The 27,835-nt window shown below is 35.9% G+C and overlaps 1 protein-coding gene and 1 long non-coding RNA gene across 4 annotated transcripts in view; one reads left to right on the top strand and one right to left on the bottom strand.

Moving 5' to 3' along the window:
• The window catches only part of neurl1aa (neuralized E3 ubiquitin protein ligase 1Aa), a 50,635-nt gene that overhangs the window by 787 nt on the left and 22,013 nt on the right, over positions 1 to 27,835 (top strand). The window contains exon 2 of one of the 3 annotated variants that reach the window (XM_043246671.1): positions 2 to 112. The exons of 1 other annotated variant lie outside the window; for it this stretch is intronic. Coding sequence is in view for 1 of the 2 variants with exons in the window: in XM_043246663.1 (XP_043102598.1) it covers positions 21,627 to 21,660 (34 nt within the window). In the remaining variant the exon portion in view is untranslated. Of the gene's footprint in view, position 1; positions 113 to 21,473; positions 21,661 to 27,835 lie in introns of those variants that run through there. One more of the 3 variants, XM_043246663.1, reaches the window with a different exon arrangement.
• On the bottom strand, positions 19,919 to 21,347 carry LOC122350307. Its single transcript, XR_006251593.1, has 3 exons — positions 21,204 to 21,347; positions 20,881 to 21,018; positions 19,919 to 20,713 (listed from the first exon to the last, which is right to left on the bottom strand). It is a non-coding gene; the product is annotated as an uncharacterized LOC122350307 (long non-coding RNA).

The following is a 27,835-nucleotide window of genomic DNA, read 5'->3' as shown; positions in this document are numbered from 1 at the left end:
GGGGACTTCAGTGTTGGTCAGTGTGCTGAAGGTCTGAATCGCGGTTTCAAAGATCTCCACACGAACCCAGCCAAGAAATAAAGGTCTTGAAGACATCTTGGATGACATAGGGGTGAGTAAACGATCAGGAAATGTTTATTCTGGAAGACGTGCTCCTAACCAGCTCGTGATTTTTTATGCATTTATTTATTATAATGATCTGTTTTAGAAAAGAAGACATTTTATTTTAGTTATACACCAAATAGAGTATTGTTTTGCTTTCTGTTGAATCTGTGCGGGTGCTGAAGGACAGCGCTCAGATAGGCCAAAGATTCTTTCTCTCGTGCCGCATCCATCAGCTTCTTACGGGTGAAAGCTCTTACTTTGTCCATGTCACTCATCGTGATACTGTGATTAATTATCACAGTCATAACAGCAATGTGCAAGGAATGAAACGCATCGGGACATCATGTTCAATCGCATTACTCAGCATTTGCTTACATAAATACACACTGCACTATATGTATGATTATTGCACCGTACGGCATGACCCAACTTCAGAAGTCAGAGCTATCACGTCGGCCCATTTTCTCTGTCTGTGCCGGAAGTTCAACCAGGCCGGGTTAAAAGCTTAACGGTCTCACTTTCTCTGATCGAACGTCCTTCAGAAACATTATTTTATGTAAGCCTCTCCTGAACTCCTCTCCAGCTCCTAGTGGTGTCGCGTAGGAGGTTTGCGGCGATGGAGGTAATTTTTGAGATTCTATTCCGTTTCAAAGCTCTTCTGATTCATGCATAACAGAGCATCTGATTATGAAGATTATGGCAGTGCGGATATAATTGCGCCCCTCATTAGCAAAAAAAGCCATTATATTCAAATAAAGACATGCTGAAGGGGGCTGTAATTATCTGTGCCAGTGACAAAGCACTCCGGCGCATTTATCATGGGCACCACGGGGCCAGCAACAACAATCAAAGGGTGACACAAATGATTTGTAAATGTAATTATTTGTAATTGATATAAAACAGAGCACGAGAGCACATAAGCCAGGTTTTCTCTCCTAATGACTTTGCCTTGCTTCATCATTACAGGAAAGCACAAAGAAATGCTGTTTGCACGTGGATTACTCTGGAGGTGAATCGGAGTGCTTTTTTTAGCCGTTTGTCAGGAAACACACGCGTTAGGGTGAATATTGAGGCCATTTGCTGACAAGTTTTCCTGATTACATGTTTGCATCCGTGCGCCCTTGTGATGAATTGTAACGAGAGGCAGAAAGGACAGTGGAACCCATTATCCTGTCAGACGAGATCTCCTTGACAACAGGGGATAGCATGTAAACCGTTACCATGGCGATTGTCCCTCGACATTATAAGATAACAGGCGGAAGGTGAGGTTCTTGCACACGTGTGTATTTGCAGCAGATTCAGTGCTGGGTAGATTACTTTAAAAAATGTTGTCCATCGCATAATCCATTACATTACATAATCCATTACACAATTTAGGTAATATAATCAGACTACTTTTAGATTACTTTTGGTCTAAACTGTGTGTCACTATTATTTAAAAAAGATTATATACAGTATATATATATATATATATATATATATATATATATATATATATATATATATATATATATTTATATTTATATTTATATTTATTATGTATATATACACATTTAAACATGTATGTATTTAAGAAAAATATGTTGTTTATATATGAAATATATTTCAAATAGAAAGAAGGGAATAATGAGACAATGGGGCACCAAAAAAACAAAATAAGGCAACATAGAGTGGAATCATGACACATACATTATGTAAACCAACATTTTTTTATTTTTGATGCAATTAATCAGTTTTAATTGTTTGACAGCATGCACTAGACATTGCAACATATGTCAGGGTTTCCTAAGTTCATTAAGAAACTGCAAGGGGTTGTTAGTTTAACAGCTAATAATTAATTAAATCATTAAAAAAAGTTCAAGTGAAACTATTAATAAAAGTGGTTCATATAAAAAAAATAAATAAATAATAATAATAATAATAATAATAATAATAAAAAGAAAAATAATAATAATAATATATTTTAATGTGTTTCCAAAACATGTTTTAAAGATTCCAAAAACACATAAATATCTACAGAGTGATAATTCAAATAAAATTAATGTCCTCATCAGTAGTTAATGCAATGTTGAAATAGTTATTAAAACTGAAATTTCTACAAAACCGAAGACTTTCTGAGTGTATATACAATAAGCAGTTGGCTATTTCAGAAATGAACATTGAAAAGATAAAAAAGAGGTATTAGAATCAATAAATTGACACATACATAATTCATCACTATTGCGTAAATAATATGTAATCAATAAAAATGTAACAGCAGTCTGATCTAATTACAAGTATTTAATTTTTGGAATCTGATAACATAATCCAAATTACATGCAATCTGTTACTACCCAGTTCTGGGAAGATTATTACTTTAAAGAGCAAAAAGAAGCCTTTTTTTAATTTTGTATTACAATGAGACTGAACTGTCCCCACATCCCGCTCATTCCACTCCGTTAAAGTCAAATTCGACCAATTTCCCTTTGGAGAGCTGTCGCATTTCGAGCATGTTTGTTTCTCATTATAAGCGATCTGGATAAAATGTTTCATTACCATAGCGATTGGCCTCGCTGACACCGGCAACATCAAGGCACTATTTCTGGCCAAGTGACTCACCGCAACATGTTGCACTTAATACGAATTTGATGCAAGCGCGTGTCTGCGTATGAAGTATATCTGCAGAAGCACACGACAGGGACGTATGAAATGATTCATGGTTTTATGAAGGGAGGGGATGCGAGAACGGGAGTCTAGAAAGCGTGAGCCTTGAGGGACGAGGAAAAACGTTGTATGATTCGTATGCAGATGTCTTGATGTCTCTGCGTGTTTTTTTGTCTATTCGTGATTGCATATACGTGTTTGTTTAGCTGTGTGGGTGGGAGGACGCATCTAAAATAGCGCATCTCTGTGATCTAGCTGTTAGCACGCATGATTTGATGCTAGTTCAGATCTCACATGTGATATTTTCTGATCCATCTTCGCTGTGAACATCGGTTCAGTTGGGAGCAGCGTGCTTTTTTTTTCACTATACAGAGACAATGCTGAAATAGTAATTGCAGTATGCTGCTGTAAATGTAGCCATTTTTTTATATAGTTAAAATATGATTAATGTGTAACTGTCTAAATAAAGTGGATTTAAGTGGTTCATACTGTCTCATATAGGGATTAAAGCAGAGAGGAAAAGATACTTAATTCTTTAAAGCCTAATAAACTAATAGAACTACTTCGAATTAAAGACTTATGTTCAGGTGTCTTACATTTTTATTTAATCCAACAATTTTGCCCAAGAAAAATAACAATTCTCCAAAGCCGGATTTATCATATTTCGCAATTTAAATATACGTTAAAAAAAAAAAAAAAAAAAGATGTATGAATAATCAAGTAAACCTAAGCTGTTCTATTCATTAGTTTATTATATATCAAATAAGCAATTTATTTTATACTGTACTGCCAACTTTTTTAATGTCTGCAAGTCACAGGATTCAAATAACGTGAAAAGAAGAAAACAATTGTTTAAAAAAACATAACTTAACCATAATATAACGAACTAAAGAAGCCATATGTGGGAATGCATTTATGTTCATATATTGTATGTGCACTTTGCAGCACACAATTATATTAAGAAAATCCTATAATATTTACATTATATATATATATATATATATATATATATATATATATATATATATATATATATATTTTTTTTTTTTTTTTTTTTTTCACTTGGCTTCTGGATCTGAGCTCAAACTCCACCGATGCTGGCAAAACTCACTCAATGCACGTAGCATTCATAATCATGTGATTCAAATCAAAGCTTGCAAAGCAGAAGGAGGCCATCAGGGAGATTATGTTGCAGATTGCTTTTTTAACATGCTGTATACAAGCCCACACACACATCTGAATAGAAGACACACGCACACTCACATCATACAAACCACTATATGTTGTATATATATAACACGTAAAGACATTCACAGATGAAGTTTTCCTTTGGGAACAACAGTTTAGTTCCAGTACATTTGAAGTCACTTTTTAACATGGCGAGACCAAAAAAAAAAAAAAAAAAAAAAAAAGGTGAAGAAGAAAAAAAAAAAAAAATCGCAGTAATCTGCTGTGAACTGAATGAATAATGGCTCACGGCTCATTTCTGACAGCTGCCTGATAGGCCTCAGACAAATTAAAAAGGTCAGCCTCACAGAGAGTTGTTAATAGCTCAAAGGCTTTTTGTGGTTTATTAAGCATTGAAAAGGTGCACAGAATTGCCTGATACGTGAAATGAACTCCTGTGCGAGGCAATTTAACTGATCTGCAATCTGAAAGTGCGGTTTAATGCTTATGATATCAAAGGGACAGTCATCATTTCTCACCCTCGTATCACTCAGAAATCTACATGGCTTTGTGGAACATGAAATGATTTATTTTAAAGAATGCTGGGCTTCAAACAACATTGGCCCCGTTGACTCTCGTTCAACGGACAATGAGAAAGAAAAAATGTTCCATTCTTTTTTTAATGGAATCACTTTTAGAGAACCTTACCAAGCATCGGTGAAGGATGAACCTTTTTTGTGTGTGCGTTCCATTTGTGTATTCTATATATGTATATAGTTACAAAATAACTTAGAAGGCACTCTCGAATAAAGTTCTCTTCTAAGACCAGAGGTGTTTTTCATCCGAAAGAAAACAGCCCACAGATCTATTGGCAGCTCAGGACTATTAATCATCAGCCCTGATTGTGGAGCCCAAGGACATTGATGGGAACATTTAACATTTCCACTGAGTTCATGAGCCGAAATCTTGCGACACACATCTAACCTGAGTTTGACTGCGTCTAGACTGCTCTCATTCAGGTTGCCTTAACCGTACGCAGAGCAATATCTACTAATCACAGCTTGACCCTCTCCTCATTATGGAAATGATGTTTGGTTAGTGATTGCGTAGCGCTGCAGACACCAATTACCCACAAACTGAGTGTTGAACATTCAGAGCGTCGAGACCGGAATGCTGCGATTTCTTTTAGAAAGGTGAACCTTGTAATGTTGGTAATATCGTATTGGCACCGATGCTATAATGTTGCAAGAAAGAAATGCAGTCATTTTCTAACAAGTTTATTATTATTTTTTTTCTTCGCAAATCACAGACTGCAACAAATCAGCTGCACTTTATATTGATACTACAATTTAGATACTGTAATAACTATATGTAGCTTTGTCAGCTAATTCTGCTTAATTTGCGACTACGTGTCTACTAACTCTCAGTGTTAACCGTAGGTTTAGGGTTAGTTAAAGTTGACATACACTTACAAAGTTTCTTATATTCAGTATGTAGTATATTGTGGACCCATCAAAATAAAGTGTTAGAAGTTATTAAGCAGACAGTTATTTAATGCTCTAATGATTGATAGTTGACATGTAGTTGCGAAGTTACTGTTACCTTGTGAAAAAAAAAAAAAAAAAAAAAAAAAAAAAGTTGTTGCAGCCTAAAACTTTTTAGTTGAATCAACTTAAAATGTTTAGTTACTTAATGTTAATGTAAGTGACAATGAAAATATTGAAACAACCTGTTACAGTGTAGCAAAATGTTAACTGAGAAATATATATATTATATTTAACCACACACATAAATATAAGTGTGTGTGTGTGTCTGTGAAAAACAAGAAAGAGCACAGTAATTCCATATCAATAAAAGCCAGTCTGAGAAACTGCTGCAGAGTTAAAAGTGCACCATGTGCAGTACTTGCACACTAGGGTTTTATTGTATATTTCTGTCCTTAAAGCTGTTACGCAACACAGTTCACCCTCCATTTCTCTTGCCATTACCTCACAGAAACCCAGAATGAGTATGAAAATAGACCTCTGTTTCACACAGCTAGTGATATAAAAGCTCTGAGGTCACTGCGGTACTCTGAAAGACACAAACACGTGTTTAAAAAGAGCTTCCAAATAGAATCAGTCATCTGATTAAGCCTTTTCATCCGATATTACATAAACAGAGTTGCACCGGTGAGTCAGGACATATATCTTGTGACAATTATTGTATTCAGTGCTGAAGTGCATCATGTTTGTCTGAGTCTCAGAGTCTGAGATGAGATGTTTACAAGGTGTCTCTATTCCTACATTTGGGCAATATTTATGAAACAAAAGCATAGCAAATTTAATAATACAACTTCTGACAGTTTATTGATAGGTTGCCAACATTTATCAGGTTGGTGGCAGATTTTTTGACAATTCATTTTCTGATAGGTTGCCAAATTTCGTCAGATTGGTGGCGTTCCATCTTTGAAATATTATATGGTATATAAGTAACCATTTATGAGCAGGATTGTATATTATGTTTGAGAGAATTTTGAAATGCAAGGCCAATACAAATTTTACAGTTTTTTCTGTGTAAATCATACAGAAATTTGAGATAAATTTAATAGCATGAAATATGTCAAATTATTTAGCAATCAGTCAGTTAGTTTATCCAAATAAATAAATAAATAAACAAATAAATTCGGTCAAAAACACAAGCTGGGTTACGGACCGGACCTTACGTGTGTGTATTATAAGCAGAAGGTGTGCCTGCACAAGACACTATATTTGTCCAGCTTATGTCGGTGCAGTGTGATTCATAAATGCATGTGTAAGATTTGTTCTTTGACAGATGATTGATTGACCCTTTGTGATGTCTCGAGGAAAAGTATTGTACTGTATATAATGTATATATCACATAAGCGCACACACACTGACACATACATGTACACGCAAACACACACACACACACAAACATAACATGTTAGACGTGTTTCTTTGAGCATGCATTGTAATTATTATGGGTGTGGTGTTACGATGGCTCTATTAACGTGTCAGTTAAACTTATCTCAGCTTGTGTAAAAAAAACACCCTTTAAAAACACAGCCTGGTCATGTGACCACATCAGTCAACGATGATCGGTCTTTCCCGTGATAAAATGGAACTGTATCTGCTGCTCGTGGTAAAAAAGTACAATAGGCCTGTATTTACTTTTGATTTACTAACAGTCTAGTCAGCTTTATTTGTAGTGCATATCGTTTTAATAAAGTTTAATTTTGTAGTCCACATCTTACTTTATGCAAAAAAGGTGATTCAAAAAACAGTTCTTTGAGGATATTATTGTAGCGTGTCATTTTAACATGACTTTATGCGTTAAAAAATGCATTTGAATCTTGCATGCTGGTAGGGTCCCGGTTCCCTTTCCCCGTGAAGAGCACATTCTGTTCTGCAAAATGAATTAATCAAGATTAAGAATATAGATGGCGGGTTTTCCATTTTACGCTGTTAAAGAAGGGAATTATCTCAGAACAGAACAAAGTCATTCGTGTCATGTAGTGTTTAAGTGAGTGCTGTGAGCAAACAGACAGGCACATGAAAGCCTAGACACAGTATAACTAGATAAAATGGAGTTCAAATGAAAGATGAACAAGGCAAGGACTTAAAAAGAAAGAACTGGACGGAGAGGCAAAAATGTGTTCTTGACTCATACTGACTAACAAACGAAAGCAAAAAACAGAATGCCTCTGTTCTCTCACAGTCATTTGACCGGGTGTCCTTTGACCCAAAAAACGTTTTTTTAATTGCTCAAATATAATTAATATAATTAAATGTTAACAAACTAAGTGTATCAGCGATCATACATCAAAGAACATATTTCTTGGAAACGTATTTTACCTGACGTGGCAAGGAAATGACTATAAAATGGCAAATGTTAGCTCTCTCTCTCTCTCTCTCTCTGGTCTCACCTGTGTCAGACCTTAAATACATGACATAAGAGCCTTTATAGACAATGTGATTCTTGCTTAAAGAAAACGCTGTAGGCAAACAACAACATATTTTCACAGTTGCAAGACATTGTTCAGTTGCTGTGCAGGGTTGCCAGGTTTTTTTGCCAGCAAAACCTGCCTAATATCTACTTAAAACTAGCCCAAATCTAGCCCAATTGTGTTTCGAGAATCCCCGATTAAAAGTCGCAGGGGAAGGTAAAATAGACGTTTTTTTGGTTTGGTTCCCCTGATAAATACACATTCCATGGGTCAAATATCACATTGGGTCTCTTCAACTCAAAGTCATGAAAAACATCTGCCATTCATTCTGTTGAGATAAAGGGGTGGAGTTATGAGGTTTACTGACAGCTTGAGCAGATTCAACAAGATTTTAGTCATAAGTACCATTCAATAAGTTTCAATGGCTAAATGTATGAAGACAGACGCGAGGGTGATTAATAGCATTGACTTTAAAAAAAACACCACCATCACCACCAAAAAGGGCACTTTGGAGTGTAAGCCCTATCTGTGCACATGCCTGGCCCCAATCATACAGTACAATGCCAGTACACAACCGTATGTGAGTACATAACTGTAGCTAAACAAGCTATATTTAACATGCTGTTGAATTCTGAAATGTGTCAGAATGCAGTGCAAATGCGTGTTAGCATTGCTGCGGGCAATATTGGGGCGGCCATTTCAGGTCTTCTCACCTTTTTTAGGTCAAATCACAGCCATGGTGGGGTAACATGTTGAAAAGAATGGAACTGCAGAGTAATTAAAAATGTAACATTCATCCATGAATAATATTCCCTTTGACTTAAAATGAAATCTCTGTTACATTAACAGTTCTTTATCGACATCATTGGTTCTATGGAGAAACTTAAACACCCGTGGAACCTTTCAAATGCAGAAAATGGTTGTTTAACTACAAAAAGGTTATTTCGATTTTTAAAGCGTTCTTCAAAATGGTTCTTTTAGGACCTGTTCACTAAAAGATTCTTCTATAGCAACAACACCCTTTTGGGACCCAAAAAAACATTGCTCGAGCTTTAAAGGTGAAACATCTTGATCCCCAGTTTTGCTGGACCTTTTACAGACTTTGTGTTTTGAAATCTATAATTAGATATACAGAGACAGAACGATCATTGTTCATTCCTATGAGCCTGGGTCCAGACAGATGATACATGAGTTTATATTTGTGAAGCCGTGGCTATGAGTAACGGTGGGAACTGACTCAACTGAGGAACCTGACAATATGATTAAAGAGCCCTTAAAAGCAGCACTGATCTGACCCCCTGGCTGCAACAAGCTCTTTCGGAAGCCAAAAAGTAGCTTTGTCTGTTTGTAAAGAGGAGCTCTGAATGCCAGCAGGACAAAAGGCTCATTTATCATAAGCAAACTTTAGTGCATAAGTAAGATTAATCGAAAATGTTACAGTATAGCGGATATATATAGATAATTATGAGTTTTCCTCTTTTCACAAATGGTGCTAAGTTATGTTAATGTTAATGCTAGTGTTCTTCCCAGCATTTATTGAAAATTGGCTTTTTCTTTACAATAAAGGATTGTTTATAGCCAGTATGAGAACTAGGCTAAGTATATGTCTGTTATGAACCAATGTTCTTCCTATAAACTGAACCAAAATTATGTTTTAGTTGCATTTTAATAGCAATCCATTGTTTGCCATTATAAAACTGAATGTTCCCATGTCCTTTGAATAACCACGAAAACTTAAAAAAAAAAACGGATCTTCAGAAATAGCATGTTCATAACCTGATAAATACTATTTTCGTTAGTTTTATAGTTATCATTCCTGTTAACAAACCCTTAGTTCACTCAAAAATTTAAACGAAATGATATTGCTCCTCGTAAAATATCTTATTTGATATTTTGAAGAATGTTTCAGCTGTTTTTGCCCATGAAAAAATTATTATTTTTGATACCATACAATAAATTCTGAGACATTTACCAAAAAACGCAAATGGTGTGGAACGACAAGCGAGTGAGTAAATTATGGCAAAAAGTTCATTTTCGGACGAACTATCCCTTTAAATCGCCTCAATGTACTGGATGTGTATTTTCATAGTTAAGTAATACCAGACTTGGAGCTTGCCTGTTGTTGGGAGTTTCTTGCCAAGTTTCTCTTTAGAGTTGAAAGGGATTCTCTGTAAGTTTAGTTGGGGGATTTGTCCATGTTTTAATGCATTTCAGAGCTTTATAAGCCACGCATGATCAGTCAGGCGTTCGGCCCCCTGGTGAGACTCCCTGTTGGGGTTTCCCCCACCACGTCACAGGTGGAGTCCAAACCAACCCAGAACCAGATGCAGAAACGCAGGATTTTTTCCCCTTCTTAGAGCACACTGATTTTCCAACAAAGAAAAATGACTATGTCAGATTTGGAACTGTTTCTTTTCATGCATATTTACACTAAGAATGTTGAAAAAAGGCTGCACACCAAACACTGTTGGTTGAAACTAACAGGGCACACTAAATCACAGAGTTACAGTATACTGTGTCCACAAACCCAACAACTGATTGAAAATTCCTCCTTGTAACTAGAACAGTAATAATGTGCTTGGATTGGTTTTGACTGTCAGTATTACATTTCTTTTTTGCAAAAGTTCACTCATATATTATGATAATATTATATATATATATATATATATATATATATATATATATATATATATATATATATATATATATATTTTTTTAATTTTGATTCTTAGCAGTAGCACTTTCAAAAACAATACAAAATTACACTGCAGAGGAAAATTAATAATATAATAGTATTATAATACTGAGTTATAATATTATAATGTTAATTTATATAAGCTAATTATATATCAGAAAACAAAAAAAGCATATATAATAGTGTCTGATATGTGCTCTTCTGAGATATAGACATTATTTTCTGAAGGTGATGCACTTTTCTCTGATCATGTGTTGAAAAAGAAAAAGTTTTAGGCCCATTTTGTTTCTTATTCATGAAAAGTTCCATTCAATTCGCATTCAGATGTTGCTTTGCAGATAAACAGTACTGTATTGTTCGTTGTGTAGGTGGTTCTTGGCGACAGTGACACTATTTGTTGTGTCTATATGACTGAAAACAGAAAAAAAAACCTACCATATTTTGAGTCTTTGGTAATATAACTGCCATATTGTGGGACATTATCCAAAGAACCAGCATTCTCTCTTTTCCTCCTCATCGCTGTCTTTATCCACCTCCACATCCCGGCCCTCGGGCCTAGACTGCACTGCGTGGGCCCCGGCATGTGTGCTTGTGCGTTCTGACCTATAGATGCCGTGTTGACATAGCGCTCAGTACCGCATAAGCTGATAAAAATACAATCGTTTGGGCTGCTGTGCTCAGGTCCTGCAGTATTACACAATCAAAGCCCTGCCCCGTGCGTTATGATATTTTAATATCAGGAATTCTAGCACCCGAGGCATTTTAAATGATGTTCTCACTTCAAGATAAAACTATATAAAAGACCAGCTGGCATTACACAACCGCTTCCCATGAGCCAATGGTGTATGTTATCTTTGACTTCACGATAACTTTAACATCTAACTTTATCATCGTACGCAACCACAAACTGATGCTGCTTTAAAACCTAGCGAACTGCCGTCGGAAGCAATATTTTAAGGGATTACGGCATTTACAAGCAAAATCCATTATTATTATTATTGTTGTTGTTATGTTACATTATTATTCTATTTAATAATATTATTTATTATTAAAATATTGTAATTTTTCTTTTCATTTTAATAGCCTTTTGTCCATTCATTCTTTTAAACCTGCTCTTTATCCACTTAGGAGCCAAGAGGAAAACAATTCATGCCTCACCTTTGGCATTTACACTATCCTCTCCTTCTCCACAACGTCTCTCTCTGATAGGATAATCTGGCGAGTGAGTGTCTACCCATGTGAGGATGGGATTACACTCTTATTTGCAGAGTTTTTATCCCGCTTGCCATCTGCCACGAGGAACACGAGAGAGACAGAAAGCGGCTTTGACATTCAGGGTCCATTTCTGACCGCTCTGGTCCAAAAATGATCACCTCACGTGTGCGCAGGAAGAAAAAAAACAAACACTTGAGCAATAATCCCATTGGGCAATATCAAAATGAATAAATAAATACAAAAAACGTGATAATAAATTTTATAAATTTTTTAATAACTAATACTTATTTACTTATTAATTTTTAGAATTAGAATTATTTAGAAGTCTTTAAAAATATATTTTATTTTTATTTTTGTTATTTTTAAACAATTAGCGATAATCCCTTTGGCCCATATCATAATACAGTCAATAAATAGATTTATCAATAAAACATTTACTATTACTCATTGATTGCATTATTTAAACAACAAAAAACAAGAATAATAATCATCATCAAAATTATTTTTAAGGCCTTTAGAATTATTATTATTATTATTATTTATTTTTTTACTCATTTTTGCTTTCAGAGTATAACTTTTTTTTCTGGAAGAACTTAGCATCTTGAATATTATAATATATAAACACTGCTTTACCCCTTTCGTGTGTGTGTGTTCAAAAGAGCAAAGAAAATCAGGTCTTCCACGATTATGTCTCTTTAAATCTTTTCCCCACTGTCCTTAAAGTCCTCCTGCAGCGCAGCTCAGCTCAGCTAGAGGTCAACACTTCACCCTTCAGGATCCGTCTTGTCCTTCATCGCCTGCAATTAACAGCACTGCCTGCAATCTGATCCTGGAGCCCTACGGGCGACTCCCACTGTCAGCTTATCACCTCCCCTGCCTTGTCTGCTTCAGTTCCTGCAGCGCCCCAAAGTGTCTCGCAGGCAAAGGCTATTAGATCCTATATTCCCCTCAGTAAAAGAGATTTATCCCTAGATAATTAAGTCTACCCATGTACGTCATGTATGGGGTTGCTACGGGTCCTGGTGTTGTAATGAGAATGCCCCCTTAGGTGTGAACAGAAGATCTAGGGAACCAGAGTAAAGAATTTTCTCAGAACGGAAGAGAATATGATATCTGACATATGACATGTAGAAATGCACAGGCATGGGCAGGTGTCAACAGCAACACTGCATATCACACCTATTCTGATCAAAATCTATATATATATATATATCTATCTATCTATATATATATATATATATATATATATGTGTGTGTGTGTGTGTAGTGTGTATATATATATATATATATATATATATATAAATAATATTATTTATTCCTTTTATTTTAAATGAAACAATAAAGGAAAAAAGGAAAACTATTTTGGACCAATGAGATTTCACTTTACGTGGAAATCGTACCTTTTTGCATCATTTAGAGTTTAATTAAGACATAACTTGAGCCAGGTTTGACTATATCTGCGAGGGCACATTTGGCTCTCAAAACTATAACCAAACACTCTCGCCATCAAACACGGACACATACAAACAATTCACAACAAGCAAACCAAAACAGCAAAAATAAACCAAATCAGTCGCGCAGCTTTCGCGGTCGTCCTGTGTGCTTCTTAGTACATCGCTGTCCTCAGAAAACCCGCTTGGCTTGTTTCGAGAAGCCTGAGAATATAAATGTTCTGACTTCAAATTCTCCTCGGTGTCCTTTCAACAGCTCTGAGAGTAAGAGCGCTCACCTTAAACAATATGTAAAGTCAAGACTCTCCAGACCAGAACTGTGACCAACTCAATTGATACTGATTTATGAGAGCAGCATTTGTTTGGCATACGCTTAATGTGACTGTCAGGCCCTGACCAGATTTTTAAATATGTAACAGTTTTGTTGTATGTGCAGGGTCTTGGGGGAATCTGGGGTTTGTGATCAAATCTGTTGTGGTGTGTAAGTTTGACTGTTGAGCTTCTTCCACCGTGGTTTACAGCCAGATTTCAGTGACGGATTGGCCCAAATGTAATCCTGAAACCACAGAGTGTATTAGAGCTAATACTTGTGGCTTCACCTCATTGGACATGCTTTAGCACAGACTCACAGTCAGATATATGTCCAACGCTCAAATCTGCGTGCCTCCAGAGAGTTTTAAAGAGAAACAGACTTTCTTTCTTTGCTTCTTTCAGCTCTTTGTATGCTTCAGTCACTTGAGCGCGTAGCTGTGCGTTAAAGCCTTTGTTTGCGGTAAATGTCCATGGCTGTGAATGTTTAGTTGATATTTGTTCAATGTTTAACTTTTTTTTTTTTTCCAAGTAAACCATTTACAGGTCCGAAGTTCAAAATTGGAAGAAATTAATCATTTTATTCAGCGAGGATGCGTTAAATTGATAAATAAAGACTTTTAGACATTGAACGAATTCGGGTTGACGTCAGTATTTGGCGCCGATTTTCTGTCGACTGAATGTTGGATTTTGGATACACAACCTAAGAAAATAAAAAATCTACGTCTGCTGACATTGGTTTTGAAAATCAATTTAACATTGACATTAGACTTTGGTATTTACACCGAATTTTGGTCACCTGACGTCACAACCAAAATTTGACCAAACATTAATTATGATGTTGTGCGCCTGCCGGGATATTAAGCAGCAACACTTGTTTTCAACATTGATAATAATGAGAAATGTTTCTTGAGCAGCAAAATAGCAGTTCTGAAGGTTCATGTGAAACCGAAGACTGGATTTTTGATGCTAAAAATTACAATGTAAAAATATATATATATATATTCGAATAGAAAAATGCCATTTCAATTGCAATAACGTATCACAGTATTACAGTTTTTACTGTATTTTTAATCATCGCATAAGAGAAAAATCAGTTTTGAATGTTTCTGGTTACACACACTGCTACCTTTCACTACTGATCTCGGGCTGAACCTGCGCTCTTGTGTTCAAGCCAAAAGCCCTTTACTAAAAAACCTGAAACATGTGCAGCCCAGTAAGCTGATATATCATCCGTGTGGTTAGATGCGAGATAAGGTCGCTCTAACTGCTGCGATAACGTTCGAAACGAAAGCACTGCATGATTTTGGGGGGAATTATAACGCTAACAGCACAAGCTGAAAGCAATCGCGAGCTGTGAAAATAAATTCTGAAAATGCTCATCTTGGTTATCCGGTCCAGTTCTTGCAGTCCTTTTAAAAAACCGCAATCATCAACACGGCCCATAACTGATGAAGATTCAAATTTACCTCAACGCAATATTTGAAAATATGAAACAGCTGGAGTGGATTAACACTGATATAATGAATAATAAACAGCTTGTAATGATCAGATCAGTCATTTCCATGATACACATGACTTCTGCAAGTAATACCAGATGGACCTTAGGACATAAGGCCAGAGATAATGACTAGTAGACCAAAAAATAAAAAAGTAGCTATCTATCATTGCAATGATCTATGCTTTAACTTGAGTAATACTGATCCTCCCTCTCCAGAATATCTTCCTTTTAAGTCTCGCACGACCAGCTATAAGGCTCCTTTTAGATATAATCCTGTTCAATCTGTGTGCATGTGCGCGTATTATTAAACCTCAATGACAGATCCTATTACCAACTGACTTTCATCTCTTCTCATTGGTTCACTGTCATCTCACAACTCTCTTCTCCTTTATTAAATCCAGTAAGTACAAGCCTCCACTCAGGACGTGTAATCTCAAAAAAGATGCACATTATGTTTAAAATTAATATCGAAGAGAGTTTAAGGCAGGGCAATTCAACAGGCAGTTTCCCAATTATAGCATGATCTCTGGGGATTTGTTTCTCTTAGATCTTTTGTGCAAATTAAGGAAAACCCGCAACATTCTGTTAAGCTGTTTGATTGTATATGAAGATACACGTCCTAAACAGGCATGCTTTTTACATGCACGTATCACGCTGCTACCGCGGTGTATACATTAAATGTGAATATGATAATTATTCATCTGATTTTTATTACCCTTTGATACCGCGGTTGCACCACAGTCATATTGGGAGCTCCAATATTGAGCTGTTTACTTCTCTCTCTCGCTGCACATGTCTGTAATAATGAGAGCATCTAATGTTTCTTTGTAATATTTTGCACATGGTATGCTGCTGTACTAGAGATCTGTATTTGAATGGTCTTTTTGTTTAGAGACTTTATGAGTGTGCGTGCATGTGTGTCTATAGACCCTCCTCAGCTTCTCTCTGCAGCTGCCTCCATATTTAGTTACTGCAGTGACTCTTTGCTACTCTTGCAATATTGGATTTACTTCAGACATATATATATATATATATATATATATATATATATATATATATATATATATATATATATATATATATATATATATATATATGTGTGTGTGTGTGTGTTTCCTGGATTCTGATTGGTCAGCAGCTGTATATTATTCACAGTATCCCCCAGTATCACTGAGCAACACTCTTAGCAACATAATTATTCAATAAAACAGCATTAAATCTGTTCAGTTTATTATGTATTTCAGCTAAATTAAATGGCTGTTTATTTAATTTATTTAATGAAGTATGAGTGGCGCCTTGTGGCATTATTCTGCATCTTTCATCTTTAATTTTGAGACCATGCCTTTCATGCAGATGTGCATGTCTGTTTCTGACGTGTGGAGGGAATATTGCTGTATCTATTAGTTTTCTGTTTCAGGTATGGTTTTGTATGGCCATATGTCCATCGGTTTATAATGTCATGACACTTGCAAGTGTAATATTATGAGGTAGCATATTGTCACGCCCATTGGACTGTTTAGGTCAGTGCTGCCAAATGCTTTCAAATGAAGTAGATGACATCATAATTGCTAATTATTTGATCTATATAAAAATGAATATAGGCCAGTGGGCAAGATGAGAATTTTTTAAAAGGGTTGGCAAAGTTGCTAAATGTAGCTAAAAACAAAATGCTAAATTGGCATAATTTGGCATAACTTTGTGTAGGTGTGTTTGTTTCCATGTGATCCATGTCCTATTTTGCTCTGTTTCCTCATGCCCATATTTGGTTTTCCTGTTCCTGTCCTCATTATAGTTCATTAGTTTCCACCTGTGTTTTAGTAATTACCTCGTTTAGTTCCTTGTTACTTAGGCCCAGTGTTTAACATTCTCACTGTGCTATTTGTGTGTGTTTATAACATATCTGAAATTTCTATAGTAAAATTTGTGTATAGGCTACTCGTAAAAGAAAATTCTAATAATTATTTTAGAATTATGTGAACAATATATATCTTGAATATATAAGACACAAAATGTATATGTTTTGTTTTGTAACAAATCCATTCCATTGTTATAATTTTTATATATATATATATATATATATATATATATATATATATATAGTGTGTTTACAAACAAACACTGTAGTATGAACATTTTTCAATGTAATTTGGTACAACTTGTACAATCGAAGAATGGTCTGACCTAGCTTTTGAAATTATGCTAAATAAGACATCTGCGTGAAGCAACAGCAGATGGGACAGATGAGAGTGCAGATTTACTCTCTGGCAGCAGGTGGCACTTATGGGAAAGCAGCAATATAATGCGTTGCTGCCGTTTTAAATACCACATCAATATGCATTATATGGAGGTAAGATGAAAAGAAAACCCATCTAAACTTTTCTGAAGTCAGTTTCCCTCAGAGGGAAACACATAAGCCTCCACAATTCTATAATTAGGGTTTTGTTCCAATATTTGATACATTGTGAACTCTTGCTCAGCCTGCTACAGTATTCTCCTCTCTTTGCATTCGTCTTCAGCGTCTAAACAGCCATTTACTGTTGCTTTATTTACCCGGTTATAGTTACTCTCACCATTAATGACTCATTAAAACTGTTACAGGTGCATTTTTTAAATGTTGACATGCATCAACATTTATTTTAAATGTACATAACTGCACTTCGTGTGAATGCACTGTGTATTTCTTTATCCGAGCGAACGTGTGTGATTTGAACCCTGTGCAACCGTGAACGCTGGTTGTCGTGGAAACCTCCACTACTCTGCAGCTGCTGTTCAACAGCAGATGATGGCAGTAAAAATGAGAACGTGCACACACACTTTCATACCCCCAACGTTACACGCAGAAACACACACCTTTAGGGGACAGGGAGTGTTTACTTGATACACACCAGCTTGCACGGCATAACACTAGCAGCAATGTCTGTCCTTGATCAATATTATCAAGCTAAATTTGGCTCTGGCCTGCAGTTTTCTCATCTACCACCAAACAACAAAAAGGAGATACTCAGCTCGAGGCGTCGTGACCGAACGTATCGTTCGAGAGTGTACTACTCGCTCAAGCTCACAACAGCACGTAATGGAAGCACAAAGCACAGCATGTCACCCCGACTGGACGTTTAATTTATTTAACATCAGCAACCAAAGAACACTCAGTGTCAGACCGTGCCAAGTCATAGTGAGATTGATTAGTGTTTATCCATACGTCAGGAAAAGTCCCCCGTATGGCCAACATAAACGCCAGCAATTGTAGACAGATGCAAAATGGAGTTCCAACTGGGAATATAGGGAGAAAAAGACAAACAAATGTGCTTATGTAGTCAGATTTATTATGAAGAAAGCAATATGGCATGGACTGTGATACAACAGTACAGTTAATTACATACAGTATGTATACTGGTAAAAATAAGTCATTGATAACCTATCATAATCTACGTTGTTGCAGACGAAACAGAAAAAGTAGGCTAACTAATTGTTCTCGAAGGTATATTTTGAGATAATGATACATTATCTTGCTTATCACATGCCTGCTTGCCAAATATATAGAAAATAGATTATTAAATTAGGTTTAAATTATTTTACTAAGAAATAGTGCCACAATGCAAGACATTAATAGCACAGCTACTTTAAAAAAATGCTAGATTAGTTTACCAGATAAATTTGATTTACAGTAAAAATATATAAAAGTATAATCGTGCAATGTTAATGCATGAATGCAATTTCCTCCTAAAAACAGTTTCAAAACAATCAATTAACTAACCTGGACTGAACCGGCTGTCAGCGCATTATAAAACAGATGACATTATAATAATTCGAGGTTGAGACTGTGCGCAGGTTTAATGTAATTACGAGGTCTAATTATAAAATGTAAACTGAAGTATTTTGACATAGGATGTGGAACATAATAGATTGCTCTATTAGCGGAGCCTCTCCAAAACATTTTTCTCTCTCTGAGTGTATTATGTAAGAGAATTTTATATTTGGAATTAAAAGAAGAAAGGGGCAACCTCGTGATAACCTTACACAGCATGCACAAACATAATACACACATCAATATTCAGCCTCAGCAAACTCCTCTGTGACTGGAGGATTGATGGCGTATCTGCAAAGGAGCATTCCCACTTTGGGATCTGAATCCTAAAGGTCAGCATAATGGGCACTCAAAAGCAGGCTGGGGTTCGGCCGCAGTGCTTGTCAAGTCATCTGTAAGTGCTGTTCCTGCATCGCCTGTCTCTCGCTTCTAACGAGGATAGTATTTCATGGACACTTTAGCAGCCAATCTCCAATTTCGATGTGCTCCCAGTCATTTCAGGTTTCAGAGTTTATTCAGTTTTATAGGTACATAAAGCAATTATCATAAATCTGTTTACCCAAAGCATATGGTGAGAGTAGTTCTCTTTGCGGTGCTGCCCATATAGCAGCTACTACATCCTTCAAAATATCCACCAACATATATGTAATATAGTTAAATGTAAAGTTAGACTTTTTCAATTATTTTTTGATTATGACTTTTGACATAATTTGTGAGAAAATATTTTTTGAAAACTTTGTTTTCAACATCTACATTTACACATTCATTTATGCCAAGGTTTCCCAAATGATAATAATAACTAATTTAAGGGGAACTAAAAGGAAAATAAATATATAATAAATAATTTACTGCTATTGTTTAAATAATATGCAACTATGTAATATATAAAATATTATAGTAATCTGATTGCAAGCACTTTAAATGGCTTAATGTATCATAGTCATATTTTCACACACACACACACACACACACACACACACACACACATCCAGTGTTCCCTAACCCCTCCCCCTTGTAATTGTGAAAATGGTTCGATTAATATATATCGCCTTATGGAAAAGTAAAAGTAATCAACCTCATGAAAAAAACAACAACAACTGTGTGATCTTTTATTAAATCTTAATAAAAACAACCCCCAAAAAACACTAAATGGCAAACATGCACCGTCATATTTCTCAGAGGAGGTTTTTGCAAACCTTTTAATTTCATTTTGTCGTGTATTGTAAAAGGATATCAATTCATCATTCATAGCGGCGCTAATGAAAGTCGTATGACAATCCCCTATTCCTGAACACAAAAGTAGCACAAGCGCTTGTGAGTTTCAGGCACGGGCTCCCAAAAATGTGTGCACCATGTGTGAGTGAGAGAGCACCAATCAGCCCATCGTTGCGGAGCAAGCGATGATTTCATTTTGATCAAAGTGGTGGTGTTCTGGAGCGAAGGCCTGTGGTTTGTTATGGTTCCCTTCAAAATTCCAATTGTTAAAAAGGGGAAGGCAAAAAAGTAAATATTATTGCTAACGTGATTTTAGTGGATAATGTTTTCCACATAATCAGAGAGGCAATAGTGAGAATGAGTTTAATTGAGTTTTTGTCCTCCCTGCCCTTTTTTAATCGCATTTATATATTAACTTGTAACGGTGAAACTCTCCAGCTCTTTGTTTATGAACTTTCCAGCTCTTATATAACTTTAGTTAACAAAAAATGAAATTTCTACCATGTCAGTTCTCAAGTGCAGTGCAATTAACCACCCTTTGAACTGTCTCGGAGATACTGCTGGCTGAAGAAACGTTTATTGAAGCAGAAATCTGGGTTAGGAGATCCTGGTCACAGTAAGCAGAACGGCCCGAGATGACATTGAGAGGTCACGTTTCCTAACAAGGGTCACAGAAGAGAGAGAGAGAGAGAACAATATTCCAAGAAAGTTAGGGAGAAAAGAGTTTTGGGGCGACAGACTAATGTAGCCATCTTCGGAGATGTGGACTTTTTGGAGTTTTAAGTTTTACTGCATCTCAAAGACGTGACAGAAACATCACCTAACCGTGTTTTTTCCATTGTTTTGTGTTTGCTTTAGCACTTCCTCTTTTCTTCAAACTGAAAGCCATACTTCCTCTTGAGATATTGCTGTATTGCCACCACAGTCATTTAAATCCCAGAAGTATGCATGCACCACATCCTCCTGTCACCCGAAAGAGCATTTCTACTCACTATATAATTTTGTCAATGCATGAGAACACACCTGCCATATACTGGTAATATAATAAATATATTTATTTTTAAAAACGACATATTTCATGCTTCAATAACATATAATAATCATAATGCATTTTATAAATGTATACACACGCTATTTTATATACTTACCATTCGCTGATTAGACAGTCTCTTTTCCCTTTGAAAACTGAGGTGTGACATAAATGTTAGTTATTTATTAATAACTAATGCATCGTTACGTTTATATTATACAATGACTGGTTATTATTAAACCTTGCACCTATGTGGCGCGCGAAGTGATTAATAAATCAAACGCTGGCTGTAGTCGAGGGGCGTGGCGCTCAGTGAAGCGCTCTCAGACTCCGCCTTCTATGTAAATGAGTCAGTGTGGCGCTGGTGTCCGCGCGCTCAGTCAATGAGCACCGAGACAGGAGGAGTGTCCGACTGTTTACATCTCGTTTCGGAGGCCGAGAGATATTTTCCTCCAGCAGTGATGTCGGTGTGGAATTATCGCACTCTCGACCTTTGAGAAATAAAGGCGGCCAGCGCAAAACAGTGACCCGGCGTTAAGCCATGGGAGGCCAGATAACCCGAAACGCCTTGTACGGTGAGGAACTGCGTTAAGGATCTCCGTGCAACCGCTGAATGATGTTCATTATGTTTGCTTGCTGATGAACGCTCCGATATAGACAGACGGGAGAACAGACAGGGAATAGTCGAGGATTTTAGAGAGAAAACGTCTGCCTCAAAAATACCACATAGGCACTGGATTGCTAGGAACACGAAACGCAATCGAGCACAAGTCATAGACTTAACGTAGACGGCGTTTGTGTAGCTTTCTTGAGATTCTGCGCTCCGAGGAATATACGCGCGCGTCTCGTGCCAGTGAACGCGCGTTCGCATCAGACGTGTTTCCCCCACAGCGGCGTGAACGCGTGAGAAAGGGAAGGGAATTTGTGGGGATTCCCTCCGTTGTTGGAAATAAGGAGGATTTGCTGCGGGTTTTCCACAACGTTTGATTGCATTATTAACAAGCCCGTGAGGCAGATGGTTTAAAAGAGAAGCAAATAAATCAATAAATCAATTGCTCTGCATTACAAACACACGGTTGAGTCGATTTCTGACGTCCTGATATTCACGTTCAGGCTGTTGCGATATTGCTTCTGGCGAGTCGTTTTAACATGTATTTCTTGTTCAACTTGCAACTACTCTGTCACTGCTAATCCACTAGTATTTCACTACTAGCCTGCTCTTTACATGCTTCCAATGTGGATTGTACCTTCATCTACTTAAGCAGCGCTTCTATGCCAAACCATGTTGGAAATGAATATATGAGGTGTTTAGATTCAGTGTGGTTTAAATGTCAGGAGTTGACCTGGTATGGGATGTTTTGCCGTTGGTCAGTAGGGTGAATGGGTGAATAATCTTCAGTGTTGGATGGGCGACTGTAACTGAAACAAACAGGAGCAGTTGGTTTATGTAAATCTCTGGGTTTTACTCTCTCTCTCTCTCTCTCTCTCTCTCTCTCTCTCTCTCTCTCTCTCTGAGTGCATCTGATTGGCCTGGAGTTAATCTGAACCCTTGGTGGATCTGACCCACTTGATCATTAATTCTAATTAAAGCACTATATCACATCCAATTAGGTAAACCGGGACTGGAGATATAACAGTGCAGAAAGTGTAGTAGCACCTGGTGTTAGTAAAAAAAAAAGCGCACTTGTAGGAACCATACTTTGTATTTTCATAGCAATAGGAAACCCCTGAGGAAATTTCTGAATTAAAAGGGATTAATAGATAGGCTAAATGAATCACACTGAAGAACACAAACGTTTGCTTACATTCAAAACAAATCAGTCAGCTCTGAAACAAAAACATTACAACATTTGATTAGAAGCAAATCAAGTGTTTTTTTTGTTTTTTTTTTAAATGAAAAGCATATGCATTTGTTTGAGGCTTCGAAACCTGAGCTGAAGTCTTTTAATTTTGATATTTGGAGACTATTGAAGACAAAGGAAATGATGGGAAGAAGAGGTGGAAACAGGATTGGGAAATGACGCAAGCCAGGCTCAAACGTCGTTTTTACTTAACATAAGTACATCTCACTTTTCTTTCTTTTTTTTAAGTTTGTCTTTCTTAACAAAAAAAACCTACCATGAGCACAAATCATTTAAAGATGTCAGTAGCTCCTAACATTCTAGTTTCACCTTCCAGTTCCCATTTCTGAGGGTTGTTTTTTTTTTTTTTTTTGTTCTTCTCCTGACAGTAGATATAAATTGCTTGTCCAGATACGCACACATCTTTCACTTTACAGTAATTTACGGTGGTTTATCTGATCGTTGCATAAAAGCAGAAGCTGTCCAGAACTGAGAACGAGATAGTCTGGTTTGTAGTGTTTGAACTGGATAGACACCTCGTGTTAGTGTGTTTAAGACTATTGGGTGTTTCTCATGCACCTCTGGAACACATCCTGGTCTCCGAGGCAGGAAAGACAGGAATAATAAGTAGCATTTTTTCATAAAGACTGTTAAAAATGGAACATTGCGACAGTTTGAGATATTTCCCATTGTCACTAGACTAAAAACAGTCTATCGGCTCTCCACCTTAAACTAGAAATATGAGTGCAAATTGAAAGTAATATGCAAACTGTCAGTTTGCTTCCATCTGTTTAAACAAATCTCCCGTCTATTCTTTTTTGCGCTGTTATCTGATTTGCATACATCTGTGTAGTAGATTGTGCAATAAATGGCACCAACAGACAAAGCAGGTGATATTTAGTAGGGGTTTCCCGATATAAAAACCCAGCTGGTACTGATAAGCAATACATGGTGGCGATTTGAAATTTTATAATATTTTGTCAAAATAAAACTTACTAGCTAAATAGAATGTATTTAGAATATTATTTTAAATTCTTAAAGTGAACATCACATGTACTGTACAATATGAAAAAATAGATGCTAATTTTGAAATTGGCTAAAGATTACATTGAACGGCGTAATTAAATAACTAATGAGCATTAGAAACGAGCATAAATATCCAACACTAGCCGATATATCCAATATTGACCACTGCCGATACATTATTTTGGCTAATAACCGAGATATATATATATATATATATATATATATATATATATATATATATATATATATATATATATATATTGAGCATCCCTAATTCTTAATCAATTCTTTTCTAAAAATCAGAGTTGAATCAGTTATTTGCTGCTAATTTGTTTATAACTGCGCGAAAAGTATTGAAATTAGTGAATTAATTACCGTGGTGTTATTGTGTTGGATTCACAATAAGACAGCCACGGACAAACAACATGAGGAAACTATTAGCAGCAAAGTGTGTTTGGAGTGGAATTTTTAATGGGGCATGTTGGGATTGATTATCAGTGATTGGTTGACACGCAGACAAGGAGTCAATGCGGTGCGGTGACAGATTATTAAAAGGCAAACAGAGGAAGTGCTCTTATCTGCGATCCCTGCTGTGGTTACATCGCTCAGTTTCTATGTCGTGACAGAAACATATGTCTGCGGGGGTCAGGTGCTGATGCTGCTAAGTAACCGTCCGCTGCACCTCTGTGAAGCGCAACTTCGCTGATGAGTCATTTAATCCGCCGCAGAAAAGAAATGACACCACCACACACTGGTGTTTATGTATGGATCGGATCACCTAGGAGCAGGCCGGCCGTGGCGGAAGACCACAGCAGGGCTTAATATGTTCTGCGCTCGTTCACCGTACTTTATTGCTGCCCGGACAGATAGTCGCTAATTAGCTTCCGGACACAAATGCAAACACGGACTTTATAATACTCAAGGAACAGAAAAATAAAAGCGGTGACATTTATGTAACCAAAAATGTCATTGATTGTGCGTAATTATGACAAAACGTCATTAAAATCTGCAAAATGTCTTATTATACAATATGTAATTAATTACAGGCCTTAATGTCACGTGGACTTTCAGAAATCAGTCTGATAGGCTAAAATGGTGCTCAAGAAACACTTATCATTATCAGTGTTGATAACGGTTATTTTTAGGGTAAGTAAGAAAGAAAGAGATCCTTTTAGTTCGAAAGGATGATTCATTAAATTTAACGAGAATTAAATTGAATGAACGTGACAGTAAATGCATTTATGTTTCAAAATATTTCTAATGCAAATAAATGCTCTTCAGTGAACTTTCCATTAACAAAGAGTTGTGAAAATTAATAATTGAGTACCAAATAAGAATATTAGAATGAATTCTGAATGATCATGTTACACTGAAGACTGTATTATCTGCCTAAATGAATAACATTTTACAATATATATCACTGTTAATTAAAAAAACAAACATGTGACCCTGAACCACAAAGCCAGTGATAAGGAATTTTTAATTTACCTTTATACTTTAAGCTGAATAAGGTTTTTTATTGATGTATGGTTTGTTATAATAGGACAATATTCGGCTAAAATACAACTATATATAAATAACTATATATAAATAAAAATATTGAAAAAATTACCTTTTAAAGTTATCCAAATTGTGTTCTTAGCAATGCAAATAACTAATCGAAAATGAAGTTTACATATAATTACAGTCGGAAATGTACAAAATATCTTCATGAAACATGATCTTTACTTAATATCCCAATGATTATTTGCTTAAAAGAAAAAACAACCATTTTGACACGTACAATATATTGTTGCCTATTGCTACAATTAAGTGCAATTTATGACTGGTTTTGTGCTACAGGGTCACGTATAAAACAAATAACAAAAATGTATGTCTGCTTGTTCAGTGTAAGGCTAATAATATTCTAAGCTGCTGTTTGAGTGTAAAATAATTGAACAATCATTAATGTACTCGTCTAGAGTTGATGTTGTGTGTAAGTGCGACGGTGTGTGTTTTCTGAGTAGAAAGTGTGTGACGAGGGTTTTGTTTAAAGCAGAGGTCAGAGGCTGTTTGCTCGGCTAGGAGAAACTCTGTTTGTGTTATTCTCGTTGTTTTTAACCAACCGTATTAGCATGTGAATCTTTAGCCAAGCTTGCTACTATGCTCATTTGTTTGGTCACATGACCTCCCACCATGGATTAGAAGCGTTGCACACATCGCTCCCATCGTTCTTATTTTATATAATTGCATTTATTATCACAACTAGATTCTCAGTATAAAGCAATGGTTTTCACATAATCTTTTACACGGGTTAATGAAATCCAACTGTTTAATGATTTAGGAAAACAGATTGTCAAGTAGATTATTTACATTCTGGAGTCTGATACCTAAAAACAACTTACTAATAAAGTTATATTGAGTATCAGAGGACATGTGCTTACAGAAGAACAGTTAATGCGATTACCAACAGAGCAAATTAAAAGCTAATTCTGAGATAACAGATCAGAAAGATTGTCAATGATTGACTTAAGTAAGCATAAATATTAAAACAATTGTTTACACTTTTTATTCAGATATTTATGACTCATTTCCACAGCAAAATATGATAAGATCATTCTAAAATGTACTCAATACTTAAAGATATTACTTGCATATAGCCTTGCATGATCTGACACTAATGCATCACACACACAATAACACAATAACACATCAACTTTAAAAGCGCATCTAAGACTATTTTCCTTGCTGAATATATTTGGCTGTAGACTTTGAGTGCCTCTGATGCATGTAATAAAATACTCTCAAGCGCTCCTTTGCAAGTCGCTTTGGATCAAACTTTATATATATTCAGCAAACTAAACTGCAGAGAGTCAGCCTCGGGATGTTCTGTTGTGAAAACAGTCCAGGAGTGCTGCCGGCCGAGCGGTTTTATTTTAACATTGAGCGCGTGAGAGTGTGTGTGTGTGTGTGTGATGTGAGGTGAGGTGTTTACACATTACATGACATTCTCTGACCTACAGTCAGACATCTGAACCTGCCCTGAACACGTCCGCATGGTAATGAGGATGTAATGAGGATAAAGATAGAAGCTACCTGACAAACTTATTTCACACAGCGAAGTTAAACCTGACCTGAGCGTGCGAAGGTAAAAAATTAAACACTGCAGCGTTTTCTGCCAAGAGCTTTTGTCTCGTTTCCAGCCAAAATATAAAATTGAGAGAAAATCATTTCCCTTATTTTTTTGAAAAAAACAAGTCACTAATACTGTTTTTTTTTTTACTTGAAACAAGCAATCTGCCAATGGGGTAAGCAAAATAATCTTGTTTTCTGTTTTTAAATAAAATTTTTTTGTTTCATTTTGACTTTTCTGAAAAACTTGCTTTGATTTTTTTCTGAAAACTTGCTTGTCTTGATTTAAGGCTGGATATTTTGGCTGGAAACAAGAAAAAAATCTTGAATTGAAAATGAATTCAGTGAATAAAATATACACAAGTGTGTTTTACTAAAATCTTTCCCAATTTAGAATATTCAGTGTAACACGATCCTTCAGAAATCATTCTAATATATATATATATATACCACAAAACCAGTCATAAGTATGGCTGTATTTATAGCAATATCCAAAAATACATTGTATGGGTAAAAGTTATCGATTTCTTTTATGCCAAAAATCATTAGAATATTTCTTATTATATTATATTTTATTACTGATTCATTTGAATTATTATAACAATATTAATAATATCAATAGTAGCCTACTACATGGTAGGTATAGGAAACTAAATCCATGTGAGCTAATGATTATTCATATGCTCAAGTGTGTTGATTCAGACCCCTCAGGCTGTTCTTTATGGGATGGACTTACGTAAGAATCATTTTCTGTCCATTGGTTACCTTAAAA

This window comes from Puntigrus tetrazona, chromosome 1 (genome assembly GCF_018831695.1).
Source record: "Puntigrus tetrazona isolate hp1 chromosome 1, ASM1883169v1, whole genome shotgun sequence".
Taxonomy (NCBI): Eukaryota; Metazoa; Chordata; class Actinopteri; order Cypriniformes; family Cyprinidae; genus Puntigrus; species Puntigrus tetrazona.
This window is presented reverse-complemented; position numbering and strand designations above follow the sequence as displayed.